The sequence below is a fragment of the Lithobates pipiens genome, unplaced genomic scaffold (assembly GCF_037356315.1).
Source record: "Lithobates pipiens isolate NorthernLeopardFrog02 unplaced genomic scaffold, aLitPip1_a1.2 Scaffold_3, whole genome shotgun sequence".
In the NCBI taxonomy this organism is placed as follows: domain Eukaryota; kingdom Metazoa; phylum Chordata; class Amphibia; order Anura; family Ranidae; genus Lithobates; species Lithobates pipiens.
The window spans coordinates 240,057,171-240,076,242 of NW_027507790.1; the positions used below are offsets into that span (position 1 = coordinate 240,057,171).

The 19,072-nt window shown below is 43.1% G+C and overlaps 1 protein-coding gene across 2 annotated transcripts in view; it reads left to right on the forward strand.

Annotated features, from left to right (window-relative positions):
• Window positions 1-18,770, forward strand: part of LOC143941042 (phospholipid-transporting ATPase IC-like) — a 170,382-nt gene extending 151,612 nt beyond the window's left edge. For both annotated transcript variants that reach the window (XM_077462951.1, XM_077462952.1), the window contains 5 exons: window positions 2,929-3,012; window positions 6,100-6,345; window positions 12,049-12,181; window positions 13,937-14,067; window positions 16,340-18,770. In XM_077462951.1, coding sequence (XP_077319077.1) covers window positions 2,929-3,012; window positions 6,100-6,345; window positions 12,049-12,181; window positions 13,937-14,067; window positions 16,340-16,567 — 822 coding nt within the window. In that variant the 3' untranslated portion in view covers window positions 16,568-18,770. The remainder of the gene's footprint in view (window positions 1-2,928; window positions 3,013-6,099; window positions 6,346-12,048; window positions 12,182-13,936; window positions 14,068-16,339) is intronic.
• Window positions 18,771-19,072: the final 302 nt, after the last annotated feature.

Sequence of the window (19,072 nt, forward strand, 5' to 3'; positions counted from 1 at the left end):
TCCGCTCCCTGCTCACCATTATCATTTGTAAACACAGAAGTCCGGCTTCTGTGTTTACATGTGGCAGCTTGTCTCCCAATGGCTCCCACAGGTCTGACCTCCTGAGTGGCCTCCACTAAATTCAGGATGGGGACAAGGGAGATTCAGGTGCCCGGGGTGCAGTGCAGATGCTGACACCTCTTCTGGATAGGCTCCCCACAAGTGAGAGAGGTGGAGCCAACTACAGTGTGTGGGGAGGTACTAAAGCCGACTGGGTGCTTCAGCCTAATGCCCTGTACACACGGTCGAAAATTCCGATGACAAAATCCGTCTGATTTTTTCCGACGGATTTTAGCCCAAACTTGTCTTGTATACACACGGTCACACAAAGTTGTCGGAAAATCTGATCGTTCAGAACACGGTGACATACAACACGTATGACGGGACTATAACGAGGGTAGTAGCCAATAGCTTTTGTCTCATAATTTATTCTGAGCATGCGTGGCACTTGGTCCGTCAGAAGATGGGGGGCAGAGAAGTGGGGAGGGGTATTGCATGTAGAGGTCAGAGCTGAAAAGTGGTGAAAGTTGTAGAGAATTCCGATCAGACTAAGTGCCACGCATGCTCAGATCAAATTCCTAGACCAAAGCTATTGGCTACTAGCGTGAACGTAGTCCCGTCGTAACATAAAAACGTCATCACGTTACGTACGATCGGATTTTCCGACAACTTTGTTCGACAGTGTGTATGCAATACCGGTTTCGTATAAAATCCGTCGCACAAAATCTGACAGATTTTGTTGCCGGAATGTCTGACTGTGTGTACAAGGGCTAACAGTGTTAAATGTTGTCAGCTTTATCAGATCATCAATGTGCACCATACTGCATCAATACATCAGATTGTTCTGTGCACCAAGACACACTCTTCTTCTCGGTCTAGTCTAATGCCCTGTACACACATTCCAACCACAAAATCCGTCAGATTTTTTACGACGGATTTTGGCCGAAACTTGTTGCATACACACGGTCACACGCGGTCGCACTAAGTTGTCGGAAAATCCGATCGTTCTGAACGAGGTGACATCAAACACCTACGTCGGGACTATAAACGGGCCAGTAGCCAATAGCTTTTGTCTCTTAGTTTATTCTGAGCATGCATGGCATTTTGTCCGTCGGAATTGTCTACACACATGATCGGAATTTATGCGATCGAATTTTTTTGTTGGAAAATTTTAGATCCTGCCCGCAAACTTTGCACGTCGGAAAATCCGATGGAAAAAGTCAGATGGAGCCCACACAAGATCAGATTTTCTGACAATACGTTACGATCGCACATTTTCCTTCAGAAAATCCAACTGTGTGTACAGGGCATAACCCTCTCATTCTCTGTACTTCCCTCCCACCATCTCGCTTACACTCTTTTTCTCTCTTACCTTGCTATTGATGGACGTGATGTTAATTTACAATATGCAAAACTCACCACTGGGGCTGTTCTTTTGCTTTTGCTAATAAATGAATAAAATGCTTACAATTGTCACTACTGTGTACATTACATTCCCAATTCCTTGCCTAATTAGACATTTTGATTGACTTTTTTTATTATTGTTAAGTTTTCAGAGCATAACAAACAAATAATATACAAACATTGAATAGACCTGTGACATGTAGTACAGATAAATGATGACCAGAAAAGAGAAAAGTATCACATATTTTGAAGGCAAATCTTAGGTCATGGTAAAATATGTCAAGTAAAGATTAGAAATATGCCAAGATAAACCATCATGAAAAGAAATAGGTACATGGACCAGGGAGGGTTCAGCCCTGGCAACGGAAATCATATACAGATACACTATATTACCAAAATTATTGGGACACGTGCCTTTACACGCACATGAACTTTAATGCCATCCTAGTCTTAGTCCTTAGGGTTCAGTAATCAGGTTGGCCCACACTTTGCAGTTATAACAGTTTCAACTCTTCTGGGAAGGCTGTCCACAAGGTTTAGGAGTGTGTCTATAGGAATGTCTGACCATTCTTCCAGAAGCGAAATTGTGAGGTCAGGAACTGATGTTGGATGAAAAGGCTTTGCTCTAATTCATCCCAAAGGTGTTCTATCTAGTTGAGATCAGGAATCTGTGCAGGCCAGTCAAGTTTCTCCACCTCAAACTTGCTCATCCCTGTCTTTATGGACCTTGCTTTGTGAACTGGTGTTGGAACAGGAAGGGGCAATCCCCAAACTATTCCCACAAAGTTGGGAGCATGAAATTGTCCAAAATGTCTTGGTATGCTGATGCCTTAAGAGTCTCCTTCACTGGAACTAAGCGGCCAAGCCCAACCCCTGAAAAACAACCCCACACCATAATCCCCCCTCCACCAAATTATATGGACCAGGGCACAACGCAAGGTCTATTAAGACACGGATGAGCGATTTTGGGGTGGAGGAACTTGACTAGACTGCAAAGAGTCCTGACCTCAACCTGATAGAATACCTTTGGGATGAATTTGAGCGGAGACTGCGAGCCAGGGCTTCTCGTCCAACATCAGTGCCTGACCTCATAAATGCACTTCTGGAAGGGTGGTCCAACATTCCCAGAGTCACACTCCTAAACCTTGTGGACAGCCTTCCCAGAAGAGTTGAAGCTGTTATATCTGCAAAGGGTGGGCCAACTCAATATTGAACCCTACAGACTAAGCCTGGGATGCTATTAAAGTTCATGTGCGTGTAAAGGCAGGTGTCTTAAAACTTTTGGTAATATAGTGTATATAAGAAAAAAGGTGTATAGATCAAATTCAGTCTGCATGTCTTAAAAGGTCAATATAATGTAAACGAGAGTTTATAGGGATGGATGGTAGATCATATTCAGATCGGTTCCAAGAGGCCCGTTGATTGACTTTTTCATGTTTTTATGCAACAAAGTTTAATTCTTTGTCTTCTTTTGTCTACTTTTAGACTGTGTATGATACCCAGTTCATTACTCTCTACAACCTGCTATATGCCAGTCTTCCTGTCATTATTGTTGGCCTGCAGGATCAGGTATAGTATACCACCCACTCAGTTTGCCAAGCAACCTCCAAACTATCTGGTTTTAATAAGCATAGTAGAGGAAAGTCTGATCATAATAGAAAATAGAAGTTCCATAATGTAAAACCAGCCTAAACAGCTACTACAGATTAATGTGTGTGTTCAGCTGACCATAGACACAAGATGAACATGACCCAGTTGACCGTTGGTACAATAGTCTTATGTCAATGGCAGCAATGGAAACAGTCTGCTGACTGCTCCTATGGGGAAAAGTGTTGGATGGGTTGGAAAAGCTTAATTGTTCACTTTTATTTCTCACAGAATAAGCTATGCCACTACTATTTGTCCCGAGGGCAATTTTCATGTCCAGACACTTCCTTCCACCCAATCACCCATGTCTTTCATCCAAGTTTTTGATGGCACATCCTGCGTATTGGCAAATCCTGTACTGTAAAAACCTGCATTCTAATGCCGCTTACACACAATTGTACATTACATTTTTTTTTCCCGACGGATTTTGGTTCAAACTTGTCTTGCATACACACGGTCACGCAAATCTTGTCAGAAATTCAAAAATGTCAAAAACTCAGTGACGTACAACAACACGTACGATGAGAAAAATTAAGTTCAATAGCCAGTGCGGCTCTTCTGCTTGATTCCGAGCATGCGTGAAATTTTGTGCGTCAGAACTGTGTACACACGCTCGGAATTTCCGACAACGGATTTTGTTGTCGGAAAATTTGAGATCCAGCTCTCAAATTTTCGTTGTCGGAAATTCCGATAGCAAATGTCCGATGGAGCCTACACACGGTTGGAATTTCTGACAACAAGCTCCCATCGAACATTTGTTGTTGGAAAGTCCGATCGTGTGTACGCGGCATTATACTTGACTGAATTATACTTGACTGATGAAAAAAATAGAAATACAAAAAAGGTAATAATTGTGACCTAAAATCAAAATATGTCTGGAGAGGGTAGACTCCCCCACCTTAAAGCGGGAGTTCAGTGTTTTTTTTTTTTTAAGTCAGCGGCTACAAATACTGCAGCTGCTGACTTTTAAAATAAGGACACTGCGTGCCCGCGATGTCGGCACCCGAAGCCGATCTCTCGATCGTCTCTTGGGTGCTGCCGCCGCCATCTTGGGTATGGGAATCAGGAAGTGGAGCCTTGCGGCTTCACTTCCCGGTTCCCTACTGCGCATGCGCGAGTCGCGCTACACAATAAGGATGGTCCCCGCTGTCTCTGGGATCCATGTGTTTCCCACAGGAAGTGGCGTAAATATCCGCAGATTCTGCGGATATCTATGCCGGAACTGGGTGCAAATACCTGTAATGTACAGATATCTGCACCCCCCTCCCCCCTGAAAGGTGTCAATTGTGGCGCCGGAGGGGGGAGGGTTCCAATGAGCGGAAGTTACACTTTAGGGTGGAGCTCCGCTTTAATGGAAGTTGTAGCTACTCCTACCATTCAGAGTCATGCTAGCAATGCTTGAATGTGCACACATAATATGATAACATTTATGCATGGTCATTTATTATGATTATTATTACTATTATTGTTACTATACACCATTTATATAGCACCAACAGTTTGCACAGCATTTTACAATATAAGGCAGACAGTACTGTTACATTAAAGTTCAATACAGAAGGACTAGGACGGCCCTGGCCATGGAGCTTACAATTTAAAAGGAAGAAGTGGTACAAAAGGTAATAGCTGTGGGGGGATGGACTGAAGGAGAAAGTCAAAGTACAGGTGAAGGTGAGATAGGCTTCCCAGAATAGATACGTTTTCATCGATCTCAGACAGGGTAGCAGATAACCTGACAGATTAGGGTAGGGAGTTCCAGAGGATGGGAGAGGTTCTACAGAAGTCCTGGAGATGAGCCTGAGAGGAAGTTACTAGGGATCTAGAGAGAAGGAGGTCTTGAGAGGAGCAGAGTGGATGATATCTTGAGTTGAGGTTAGTGATGTAGCTTGGGGCAGTGTTGTGGGTGGTTTTGCATTTTATAGTTAGCATTTTGAATTTTATATGTTGGGCCTGTTGAGGGATTGGCAGAGCTGGGCAGCAGCCACAGATTGATTAGTTAGATGGATGAAACTAGCAGCAGCATTCATGGTGGACTGGAGGAGGGATAGCCTATATATAGGTAGGTTAGTGGAAAATTAAGCTTCATGAGTCGAGGTGGGAGATAGCCAAGGTGAGAATTAGTCATTTTGTTAAGAAGGCGCAACGTTGGAAATGTTTAGAAGGTTACGTCAACAAGATGTAGCCAGTGATTGGATGTAGAGCCTGAAGGAGAGGTCAGAGTCTAGAATTACACCTAGCACTCTGGCATGCATGGGAGGACTGATAGATTTCAATGGTAAAGTCAAGAGGGGGGATCGAGGAGGAGGAAATATAACAAGCAGAACTGCTGTTAGAAATCACGGGGGCCGTACAGCCTACCTTGGCTGGGCACCCCTCTCCCAAAAAAAAATATCAAATTATTTTTGCACTAAAATGCCACAATTCTGTGCTTTGCAGCCATGGCAGAATCTATACCCTCATTGAACAAGACCCCTTCAAATGAATAGCGCTGCTCTGCAAGTGCCCCGCAATCACCTGTCAAATGTTCTCTGAAGAGCAATCCAAATGCTGACTGCTTTTCGGAAAGAAAAGCACATGTGAACGAGCCTGTCATTTTATTTTATATTTAATTACTTTTCAGATTTTCTATTTATTTATTTATTTTTACTTTTTTTAACTGGCCTGTTGGGGAGCTTTGGTGAAATATCAGGGGTCTAAACAGACCTCTGATGTCTCACTTTTTATACAAAGTAAGGGATTAAACACAGAGATTCTTCAGTCCCTTTCTGTGCTGCCTCGGCTTCACTGGACAGTTAATGAATAGGAAGTGCTCTGTGCTGAGCGGCTTTCTGTTCATTCACAAACTGAAGCAGTTTTATTTTTTTAGTCCTCAGTCCTCACCATGATAAAGAAAATGCAAAGTCCCTGTATATAACTGGATTTTCACTTTAACATATTAGCAGTTTTTAGGCTTGCATGTGTTGCCAATGTTTAAGACACATATTATTGTATCTTCTGTCTGTACCTAAGGATGTCAATGACAAGGTGAGCATGCAGTGCCCATGCCTCTACATTCCCGGACAGAAAGGTCAACTCTTCAACTACTGGAAGTTCTTCCTAACTCTGCTCCATGGCACTGTGACATCTGTTGTCATCTTCTTCATCCCATATGGAGCTTTCTGGCAAATGGTAAAAGAGGATGGACAAGTGAACTCGGACTATCAGACATTTGCCTTCACCACTGCTACTACCCTTATTATCATTGTAAATTTCCAGGTAAGTTTATTTTAGCATGGAGTAGGAACATAAGTGGGCCCAAGAAAAACTTTTCTTACTCAAAGACATAGTGAGATCCTAGACAAGGCCCCTCACTGAAGGTGGCATGGAAGAGAATTTGTATTTTTTTTTTCCTGGCAATTTTGTAACTCATACCACAGCTGCGACATCACTTTCCCCGTTAGTTATTGAATACAGCAGTGGCCACCTCCCTGCCCACAGCATGCTCATCAGACAACAAAGGTGCATCATTACCCTGATAAGGTGTCACCTTGCTCTCTCCTCCTTCTGGCATGTTCCTTTTTTGAACATGCACATCAGTGGTGACCCAGTCATTAGGGGTGCCGCCCCCCTAATCCATGTGCCCAGCCCCTAATCTCAATGCAGGGTGCCGGACGCATGGATTTCAATGTGGAGTTTTTGTTTTTTTTAAGCATGTGCTTAGAGACAGAGGCTCTAATTGACTTCTAAAAGGGTGGGCTGGGGCACAGAGCACTGCGCCCCGAGCCCACCCACTTGTGTGACATTAGCAAATTAATATTCGCTAATGTCTTCCTGCTTCTCCTCCTGACCAATAAGGAAGTGGCTCCTGAGACCCGATCGACTGGGAGTTCTAGCATGGGTCTCAGGACCCGCCTCCTTTTCGGCCAGGGGTAGGAGAATCAGCTGCTCTCTTAGGAGCCCTATCCCATATTGATTGAGCAGTTCACCGCCACCTTATCCTCCTCCCCGCACCTCTCGCTGTATAAGGTAAGGAGGCCATGGATTGTGTGGGGGACGGCAGTAGTGCGAGGATTGCCGCCTATTGAGCCCCGGGGCGGGGGGTGGCGAGCAGATCACCGCTGTGATCAATCACAAGCCGCTCAGGGGGTGCTAGTGCGAGTGAGGAGGCCAGGTCTGTTTGCCACCTACCCCCCCCCCCCCCCCCAAAAAAAAATTGACCACCAGCCACCACTGATGCACATGCAGAGGAGCCCAATTGGCCTTGACTGCTGTCCCTCCCATTCCCAGTCCAAGTGCTGCTGTACAGGGGACCATAGGAATCTAATATCAAGACAGATTAAGATACTTATGCTAATTATATGTAAACTAGAGTTGCTAGAGTGAAGAAGGATAAAAACTCCTGACAGTATTGTTATTGCTGTCTGTGTCTACCTGTGACATCCACACCCTCCATTCCCTGTATGGGTGTCACAGGGACAGGAAGTGAAAGAAAATCTTAGACAGAAATAAAAATCTGAAAGACATGTTAACGTAGAACTATAGGCAAAACTTTTTTTTTCTTTTGGATTGAGTAAAGGAGGGCTATAACCTAACTTGTTTGTTTGCGCCATCTGTGTTCCATTGCGGAGATTTCCCTTCACTTCCTCTCCCATAGCTAAACAGGAAGTGAGAGGAAATCTCTGCAAATTAAGGGAATTTCTTTGGGGACTTCCAGGTCACCAGAACTAGTGTCCCCATTGGAAGATTTTCCCTCGATTACTTTTCTGGAGACAACCCAAAATATGGGATTCTCTTTTACTTTCACTTTCAATGATAGTGGTAAACGGGACAAGAGAGGGTGGATCTTCTTAACAGGTACACAGACAGCAATACAAACTGACAGGTGTTCTAATCCCTCTCCAATCTATGCAAAACAAAAAAAAGTTTTGCACTTTAGTTGTTGTGTAAAGAAATGTGTAACGCCCAAAAAAATTATTGCATTAAAACAACAGTATAGAGTGAAAAGCAAGTCCAAATACATAAAGTCCTCCAAGAAAGACTGGTGCACAAAATCCAGTGAAAGAATTAAACTTTAGTAGAAAAGTCTGGTGCAGCAAAAAGAAACATCAATAGCACCTCTTGGAGTGAAAATAGGGGATCCAACAAAGTGCTCCGAGGTCAGCCACCATGTCCCAGTGAAATGAACACTCACCAGAAATGATGGCTGCCATTACAGCAGCATACACGCATTGGATATGTGTCTATCATCCAGTAAGGAAAAATCCGATAGGTCCGATAGCGACACTTCTCATCAGGGTATGGCTATGATAAATAAGTGGTCCTCATAGTGTATTAACTTTATTAGCTTTATCAAGTGGTCCCTATTGGACGAAACATGTCAAGGAGGAGACGCTAGTGCTGACGTCACGCTACTGCTTGATTCTGGGTCGACAGCAGCTTCCTGTCAGAAACCATGAATCAGACCGAGACAGAAGTACAATTAAATCACACTTGTTTATAAAATAAACATAAAAAGGTAAATAGAAAAAGCGTAGTCAAAGCATAGCCAGAGTCCAGTAACCAGATCGAGTAGTCAGCCAGTCTAGAGTTCAATAACCAAATCGCATAATCAGCCAGGCCAGAAGTCAGGGATCCACATAGAGCAACAGCAAGCAGGAAAAGGAGCCAGAAGGGATGTCAGCAAGCCAGTCTTTAAACATAACCGCAGGAGATGGTTTCTTGTGATGTGACCAAGGCGAAGGCAGAGGTGAAGTGAGCTGGACAGCTTTAAGTAGGCAGGTTAGACGAGCATGATCAGGAACAACTGGTAACTGTGGAGAGAGATGAGAGCTGGCAATTAGCCGACAGCTGAGCAGCCAGCCCAGAGAAGGAAGGGCTAAGCCAGCCCTGACACTTCCAATGTAAGTATTTTATGTTATTATTTTGTTTTTATGTATCTATGCAGCATTAATAAAGTTACTACACTATGAGGATCACTTTTGGCTCCTGGTGAGCTTCATTTATCATAGCCATACCCTGATGAGTGCCCCATCATTGGCGTCAGTGGGAGAAATAGTGTCCCATCATTGGTGTCAGTGGGAGGAATAGTGCCCCATCATTGGTGTCAGTGGGAGGAATAGTGCCCCATCATTGGTGTCAGTGGGAGGAATAGTGCCCCATCATTGGTGTCAGTGGGAGGAATAATGCCCCATCATTGGTGTCAGTGGGAGGAATAATGCCCCATCATTGGTGTCAGTGGGAGAAATGGTGCCCCATCATTGGTGTCAGTGGGGAAAAATAGTGCCCCATCATTGTTGAGAGTGGAATAAATGGTGCCCTGTCATTGGTGTCAGAGGTTGGAAGGGTGCCCATCATTGGTATCACTGGGAGGGATAGTGCTCCATTGTTGGTGTCAGTGGCAAGAACTATTCAGCCATGGTTGGTGTCAGAAGGAGAAATAGTGCCTCAAGGACAGGTAAAGACAAGCAAAGAGCTGCAGTTTAGGGACCACTATTCCAATCCAGAGGGTTCAGCCAGCTATGATATATACATAGTTACACTGGTCCGAGCTTTTCCAATGTAGTTATATATCAATTATCCATACCTGGACTTCTTCTTTAAAGGAGAAGTATAGGTTTGTACAGAAATTAATACTGCATCTATACTCATCCCTATGCTGCTATAATGAATATTATGACAACATTTTTAGCTATTCGGATATATCCGAATACCTGAATTACAGTATAAACAAAGTTTCCCAAATGTTCCGAATAACTAAACGAAATATATCCGAATTTCCAAATTTCGAATTGAAATTCGAATTGAATTTCACATCGAATTGCATTTGAATCCGAACTGTAACCATATTTCTGAAATCAAAGACTGTGTGTGTTATTAGTACCATTTTGAAATAATACTGTTTTTGTTAAGCTAAAGACGATTTAAAGAGTTGTTATAATCATTAATGGAAGACTTTTCAATCTATTACTATAGACTGGAAGAGTTCCACGCTAAATGGGAACCATGGGTTAATTATACACAGTGAACAGGAGTACATACTGTAGTTTTCTTTATCATGAAGGGAGAGGGCATTAAATCCAGCCCGCTATTCTTCTCTCTTTTTTTTCCTTCTCTTTCTCTCCATGTTTGTTGGTTAAATGTTTGTTTATTGATTGTAAAAAGAAAAATGAATAAACAAAGAATATACAAAAAAATTTCATTTTTCTTTTGTTTGTTCACTTTGCCGCATTCAAATCAAAAAACATATATAAAATTTTTGATTCAAAATTTATTGATTCAAAGTTTCAAATCGAAAAAAATCTAAGAAAATTCTAAAAGAAGGCATAAAACGAAATCCGAATACAAATCGATTGAATCAACCAAGTTTAACTAAGTGCAAACACAGTAAAACCTTGGTTTGAGAGCACTTTGCAAGATCAGCAAAATGTTTTCATACATTTTGACTTGATAAACAAGTGATGTCTTGATATACAAGTGGTGTCAATTCACAACTGAGTATAAAAGAAAGAGGGGCGCCTCTAAGTGTAGCAATATGGTTATATGTAGCACCCTGAAGTTTAGACTGGGTTGCTACCAAATTTGTAAGTAAGTGAACCTCGCGCCAAATGTGTAAAACCTAAAAAAAAAACTAAAACTAAAAAAGCTGCTCCCCAAATCTAGCAACGGACTAGGCAATGTGAAGTAAGTGGATAGGGAGCGCTCAGGGAATGCTACATATGAGTACCACATAGACCATCCTCTGCACCGCCATTGTCATATCTTCCACTCTGCGATCCACGAGCGATTCAATCCTCGCTTTCAGATCGCTGCAGCGTAGTCTTCCCGGTCACGATTGCAGACTGACAGCTGTGAGAGCCGGCGGTGCGGAGAATGGTCTATTTGGACAGCTTTACCCCGGATGCCTGCATACTTAGATGTGCCTGTTTTAATTATCAACCATGTGAGTTGCAAAATGTTGTACCTTCATTAAATGTAACCATATTGCTACACTTAGCCCCTGTACACACAGTTGGAGATTTCCACAACCAAATCCGTCAGATTTTGTCCGTCGGATCTTGTCCGAAACTGTTGCATACACACGGTCGGACTAAGTTGTCGAAAAATCCGATCATTCAGAACGTGATGACGTAATTTCGTTACGATGGGACTACATTCAGGCTAGTAGCCAATAGCTTTGATGTAGGAATTTGATCTGAGCATGCGTGGCACTTGGTCCGATCAAAATACTCTACACATGATCGGAGTATGTCCGATTAAACCAGTTGGTCTGAAAATATTTCCAACAAGTTGGAAAATTGGGTCCGACGGATATTCCGACGGAATCAGTCCGATGCATACCACACACAGTCGGATTATCTGACAACACGGTCCGATAGGACACATTCCGACGAATTCTCCCACCGTGTGTACAGGGCTTAGAGTCGCCTCTCTTCTCTTTTATCCTCTGGAGCTCCTGCTGGATTTTGTTTCTAATCTTCTTGTGGAGGCTTTCATTTGTGGATGGACATTTTATGGTTACACAACCTATCACATTGCTATAATCCTTTTTATATGGACTATAAACCTAGACCTCTGAATAAATGGTTGTGGAACGAATCATTTGAGTTTCCATTATTTCTTATGGGGAAATTCGCTTTGCTATACAAGTGCTTTGGATTACAAGCATGTTTCCGGAGCAAATTATGCTCACAACCCAAAGTTTCACTGTAATTAGATGTAAACAAAACTAAACAATTTTTTCCATCATGCACATGTCTAGATGCAGCTTCCCACGTTGGGCAATAGCCTGCTATCATCTGACTATAGGTCATGGGAGAGCAAAAGAAAGTGCACCCCATGTGACCCACAACAGATGTATGGCCAAAAAAGCTTCATCCATATAATCATTGCAAACTTATAGAGAGTGAAGGGTTTGATAAAATAAAATCTCCTAAGATATAAATGAACTTGCTAATGTCTGACTTATGTTTTTATCTGCAGATTGCAATAATAATGTCGTTCTGGAGCTTTTTATTTGCCTTTTCAGTGATTGGGTCCATCGTAGTATACTTTTCAATTACATACGATTTACACAGTGAAGGAATGCATCAGATAATTACCTCAACGTTGACAGGTATGGTTAGAGTGCTTTCACACTGCTCCGTAATAAATAAAAAAAACTCATTAAAAATTCATATTTGTTTATGATGCGTTTCTGGTGCAATTTCTGGTTGGCATGCACCTGTGAAATATTGACCAAAAATTGTCCAAAAACACAACCGTGGCATGTGTTTGATGCTTTTCCATTCATTTCAGTGGGGAGCTGTGTTTTTGGTGGGGTTTTGAAAAGTGCACCAAAGATGCAGCATGCAGGACTTTTCATCTTGATGCATAGGAAAGTGAAAAAACACAAGGGTTTATAACCCCTTTCAGCTCCAGCACATTTGCTTGCAGACTATCTCTCCTTAGCACCTCCAGCACATCACTTGTTTGCACTTCTCTGACCAGCTAGCACTGATTTGTAGGCCTGACACTGCTCAGCCAGGCCCCTTTGCAGGCAGGGACCGTGGGCCCCTCTGGTGTAGCAGAAAAAAATTGTAGTAGTCCTAGTGCTAGCTGTCCACATCGCTACTGATCCCGGCACCACTCCTTCAGGCCCTGCCAGCCATCCTGGCTGCAGCTGCCTCTCTCCACTGCCCATGCCACCACAATCCACTCCACTGGCTCTGCACCTATCCCAGACTTCACCCTCCCAGTCCTCTCAAGCATGCCTCCCCAGTCCTTCCTGACTGTGTGTCACTCACCAGTCCTCTTTGCTGCCACCTATTTTTCCTCCCTGGAGACATTGCCTGGCTGTGCTCTCCTGCTGTCTTATCTTTACCCTCATGCTACCTGTCCAGGACACTTCCGTGTGTTGTGAGAAGGGTCCTTCCTCACCCGAGCCCCAGGCCCAAGGACACCCCCCCCCCCCCCCCAGACTGGGGAGCTCCCAGGCATTGACAGCCTAGCACTCCAGCTTCTACCCGAACAACTCTTCCCCCAGTTGGGCTGACTCTGAGTATTTAAGGAGGCCTGCCCCCTGCCAATCCAAGTTAGGGATTGGTCAGGGCTCCTAAAACATCCCAAGCAGCTCCACCTCCTCTCTCCTCCTTCCTCTCCAGAATATTCTAGAAGGCTCTGTAAGGAAGTGGGAGGTCTTGTTGATGCTGCATGTGAGTCACCAGCTCTACACTGTGTCACTCCCAACCCAGATCAAAACAGACAGACTTGGCTGCTAGCTAAGCCTGTAATTTTGCCTATCCTAACGAAAACCTCTTTGTACACATCCTACTCACTATCTAGCAACCTGTGAGGTGCTATATATATAAGTATAAAATAAAAGGAAAAAATTCTGCAGGGGGGACTTCCAGTTCTGGGAGGGAACCACTTCAGGGGGCCTGGAACCTGGAGTTGGTGCACAGAACACTGACAGCGCAACCAGGATTGTCAAATCTAGTCATCTACAGTTAAGGCATTCACATTCCTACCCTATCCGTCAACTTACCATTACCATTCCTAGTGTTACATATCTGTCGTGTGTACACGGCATTAGAGTTCAGGCAGAGGTCATTCTTTACAATGCAGACTTGAAACTTTTAAAGAAATATCTGTTAGCTTACAAAAAGTCACAGCAGCTATACAGAATGTGGATATTCACAGAACAGGGATTTTCTGCACAGAAAAGTGGGGATTATGACAGAACAAGGATTAGCTGCACAGAAACACAAAGATTGCCTGGTTAGACATTGGCATTGCACTTGTGTAAAAAGTTTGTTCCTTTTTTGAAATAGGGATAAACGCAAATGGTTTTGTGAAGTTCAAAAATGTTTTTTTCTTTTTCCCATGCCAGGGGTGATCAACAATGCTTTAAGACAACCCTATATCTGGTTAATCATCATTCTAGCGACTGGCATATGCCTTCTTCCTGAGCTGGCAGTGAGGTTTTTGTGGAAGATAGTCAAGCCTTCTGAGAGCGACAAGGTATGTAAGTTTTAGCAAGCAGCCCAAAGTAATACATAATACATTAGCAGTTCTAAGAAAAAGGTCCGCTGCTTAGACATAAGATGGTCATTACCTTATCCGGTCAGTCACATCAAAACTATAGTAATAAATAAATAAATAAATAAAGAGTGGTACAATGAATAGCACCATATCTCTCCACAGATTGAGAAGGTGTGTTGCCTTGTGTTGCCAAATTGCCAAGCCATGGATGAGCCCTTATTGTATATCTGAGTCCAGGGCCGTAGATAAGGAGTACCGCCAGTCCTCATGTACAGGGTCCAGGCCAGCATGGGGGGCCCAGACAACAGGGTGAATCGGATGTGGGCAGGGAGGGTGAGTGACCTGACAGGAAGGGGGGGCAAGTACTGGAACTGATCCCCTGTATGGTTCTCCCTGCACCATCATACATCATACAGTATTTACCAGCACCTTGCTTTCCTGAATGAACAAACTACTGATCACTCACAGTGTTCATTCATAACTGAAGCATAGTAAACTGTGTTTATTTGGATGGGGGCCCTGTCAGGTTGGCTGTATGAGACCCTGTTGTTTATTATAGCAGCCCATGGAATTTCAACTTCCTTCAGCAAGGTACTTCATCAAGAGATTTGGATCATTCACAAGGCAAACTAGGCAAGAGCCCAGGCCCTGGTGGATGTCCAGTGGGCCTAACTACAACCCTCATGTTCCTGCAATAAACCATTAGGATAGTGCAATTGATCAAAGCTGAATACCTGCCTGTTACTTTACATGGGGTGGGGGTGTACTTGTAGTCAGCTGGTGTTCAATGGGGCAATGCCAGTACAGACAAAGTAAATGGAGTGGTGTTTCTTTGCATTCCTTATCAATGTCAACCAAAGGGAGGAAGGGTTGCTACATTGCCCAGAGCCCCATTGTGCCATAAGTCTATGCCCATCTATACTCGCCTACTTGCATTTGAAAATGTTTGCAACTATAGGTTTTATGCACAGACCCAAACTTCTCTTCCTTTTTTGTGTTTTTTTTTTGTTGTCAAGATATATTGATTGTCTTAGGCCGCGTACACACGGGCGGACTGTCTGACGGACTTGGTCCGCTGAAACGTGTTTCAGCGGACAATCCGCTCGTGTGTGGGCTTCAGCGGACTTTTTCAGCGGACAGTCTGGCCGACTAAGTCTTTCGAATTTTCCGTAATATTGTCCGTCCAAACTTGGTTTCAGCGGACAGTCCGCTCGTGAGTAGGCTAGTTGGACGGACTAAGTATGGCGCATGCTCAGAAAGGATTTACACGGCCGAAGGTTGCATTGCAGTGTATTGGACGTCGTATTTCTAGTCCCGTCGTACGTGCTGTACACGTCATCGCACAAGCTTTCAGCGGACTGTCTGTTCGTCGTGTGTGGTCAAGTCTGTTCATTCAAAAGTAGGACGGACTGTCTGTCGGATTGTCTGACGGACTTAGTTGGACGGATAGTCCGCCCGTGTGTACGCGGCCTTAGTGTCCAACATACCCCCCATTTACCTTATTGTACTGATATTAGTGGAAAGCACTGTTTCTTGGTTTGTCACCTCCAGAGGTTCATCCTCAGATAAATGAAAGGAGAAAGTTTTGTGGCCAGCTTCTGCTCCCTATGTCAGGCCTGGGGTACATGCTGATATATAAGATCCCCATTTGGTTATCCATGGGAGATATTTAGAGGTAATGCTGCCCTAGACTGAGTTACCCCCTTGGGAATGCAGGGTTTTGTGTAGGACATTTATGTAGGAACGATCCCCCTCTTTTGGATTCATATTATCTTTTTCCTCCCTTCGTCCCCTTTTGGATACCCATCAGTGTGTACCTGAATGGCCCCAGTGGCAACCCCTGGTGGTGGTGGAGATAAGTGGAGATGGATTTTAAACATTAGAGATGTACTTAAGATGCTGAAAAGTGCTTCTCTGTGGTATAACTTACAGGAGGTATGGAAAAATGGGACTGAGCCGTGTCCCTGGACCTTTGTCATGCAATGGTTTGCCATTTACGACACATCTGTATCTCAGGCAAGTCAGTAAGATAGATCCCCATGGTCCAGAAATGCACAATGATCACATCTCTGCCCACCGAGAGATCTCTCTCTGCACCCATAGACTTTAGTTTCTTCTATAAACATGCATGCACTGAATGTTTCGTTTTAGTTTCTTTAGATATTCAGTTCAAGGTGTCCTTTACTCTTGGTGGACAGTCATGAATTGTAATTTATTTCTGAATTGATGTCAAATATTTTTTCCTGTGAAGGTTGCTAAAAATCCAGAGAAGTACAGAGTGAAAGAACCTCTACCACAGAAAGCAGCCGGAACAATCCAGCGCGGCACCTCCCTTCGCCGTTCCGCGTATGCCTTCTCCCACCAGAAAGGGTACGGTGACCTCATCTCCACCGGGCGCAGCATAAGAAGAAGGAAGCTTCCCCTTAGCGGAGTGTCAGAAAACAGCGAAGAAACAAGTGCATCACCTCAACCTAGCTAATATAAAGACTATACATGGAAGGAGAAGAGTGCTAAGTGTGTTAGCATGGGCAATTTACAGACAGGGGAACTCTCTTTATAGAGTGCACAGAGCAAGCTGCCCAGTAAAAGTGCATGTACATTCGTTTTCTGCAAATGGGCCAAAAAAAATGTTTTTAAAGCGGAGTTCCACCCATTTTTTTCTCTTTGGCTGTGTTGCATGCCCTTAGCTCATAGTTTTCACAATTACCTTTTTTTTTTTTTTTTTTGCTGTTAAATACCTGCTTTTTGTATTTTAACATTACTTCCTCCTTGCGTCACTAGGCGATTCGCAAGTGTTCCTGGGATAGCGGCATCATGTATCCCATGACTCTTTGTGAGTCGCCTACTGTCGAAATCTCGCGTATGCAGGGGGAGAGAGTAGCTGTCGAAAATTCATTGGTGATGTCGGGAGAATTGGCGGGATCGGCAGCTATCGAACACCAACCAATAGGATGGGGTTAGGGTGGGCCGCTACATGTATGCGGCTCTGCCCCCTTTCTTAAGAAGCCCAATAATTGGCTGGTGTTCGAAGGCTGTTCGGTCCCACCTACCCCCGACATCACCAATGAATTCTGACAGCTCCTCTCTCTCCCTGCACATAGTTACATTACAAGTCTGCTCAATGGGGGTTATTTACGAAAGGCAAATCCACTTTGCACTACAAGTGAAAACTACAAGTGCAAAGTGCAGTTGAAATTGCACTGAAAGTGCACTTGGAAGTGCAGCTGCTGTAAATCTGAGGGGTAGATCTGAAGTGAGGGGAAGCTCTGCTGATTTTATTATCCAATCATGTGCAAGCTAAAATGCTGTTTTTTTTATTTTCCTTGCATGTCCCCCTCGGATCTACAGCGACTTTACTTCCAAGTGCACTATGCTCTTGTAGTGCAAAGTGGATTTGCCTTTAGTAAATAACCCCCAATGTTATACAGTCTCAGCACGGGCTACACATTATCACTATATATATATATATATATATATATATATATGGCATTACTGAGCATGTGGCATGTGTGAGATTTGGTGTTGGTGGTGCATGTTGGGTAGACAGCGGCACAGAAATCCAGGAAATTAACGCAAGAGGGCTTCAGATGCCCACAACTAAAATGGAACCTGCCTGCTTCCGAGATCAGTAAGTAACTATTTTTAAAGAAAGTAAAACCACAAAAAATATGACATGTTAGAAATGTTAATTTACAGGTTGAGACAGTTACAGAGCAATCTTTAAAAAAAAAATGACTGGAACTCCGCTTTAAGCTGTATCCTGACTTGGTCATACTGTAAATTTTTTATTAATTTAAAATGGAAAATACAGCATTTGGCCACTAGATGGTGCTAAGAATTATAGGAAATGCAAGCACCAATTGTCCAGAAGGTGTGTTCACCTAATTGCTATGTTCTGATTGGTAGATTTTTCATCTAATTTCCCTTCTTATGTAGACAGTTGGTTCTTGTCTAATTTAGCTATGAGTAAGCATGTAACGATGCGAAACGCATCAGTTATTGATCCCCGTTTTGTCCTTACTTGATCTGACTGTTACGTTGGATTTTTACTTTTCATAACAAAGATGCCTTTCTATGGAGTGCGACAGTCCAGGACCTTTCATGTTTCTACAGACTTGGACTTGAGAGTTCATAGTAGGGCGGGAGCCCCTGTGAAGGTCTGGAGGCTTAGGGAGCTGCATTCCCTTTCCACAGGAAATTCATATAGTACTTAGCACCATCTAGTGGGCAAATCTGGTATTTTCCGTTTAAAATAAATAAAAATAAAAAAATCCACCAGCCCAGGAAATATTATTACAGTAAAATAAATTCATATAGTACTTAGCACCATCTAGTGGCCAAATGTGGTATTTCCTGTTTTAAATCCATTTTTTTAAAAAACTAACCATCACAGGTAATAGTCAAATAACAATCTTTATTTTGCCCCATTTGCATTTTCACAGGGTGAGCTGCTAGGCAATTTCTTTTTTATAAATACACTCCTGTCCATCATTCGTTTTGTATATATTCAGCACTGACAGCTGTGCAACAACAAAAAGTCCAACAACAGGTCATAGTGATGTTTACATTGTTCAGTATGTTAAGGCAAAAAAAATGTGTCTTGTTCTACATGGACTCAGGTGATCATGATGTTTGTATATTTGTTAATTTAATGCTCTTAATAAACTATATATATAAGTGTATTTTAGGCTTTTCTTTTTTATGATTGAATAAACATGCTTATAGTGCAGTATTTAACCACTTCAATACCAGGCACTTAAACACCTTCCTGCCCAGACCAATTTTGAGCTTTCAGCGCTGTCGCACTTTGAATGACAATTGCGCAGTCATGCTACACTGTACCCAAATGACATTTTTATAATTTTCTTCCCACAAATAGAGATTTCTTTTGGTGGTATTTGATCACCTCTATGGTTTTTATTTTCATATGACGCCCGGTCAGGATTTTGAAACCACTTTGCCACCGTCATTTTGCTATAGGGCG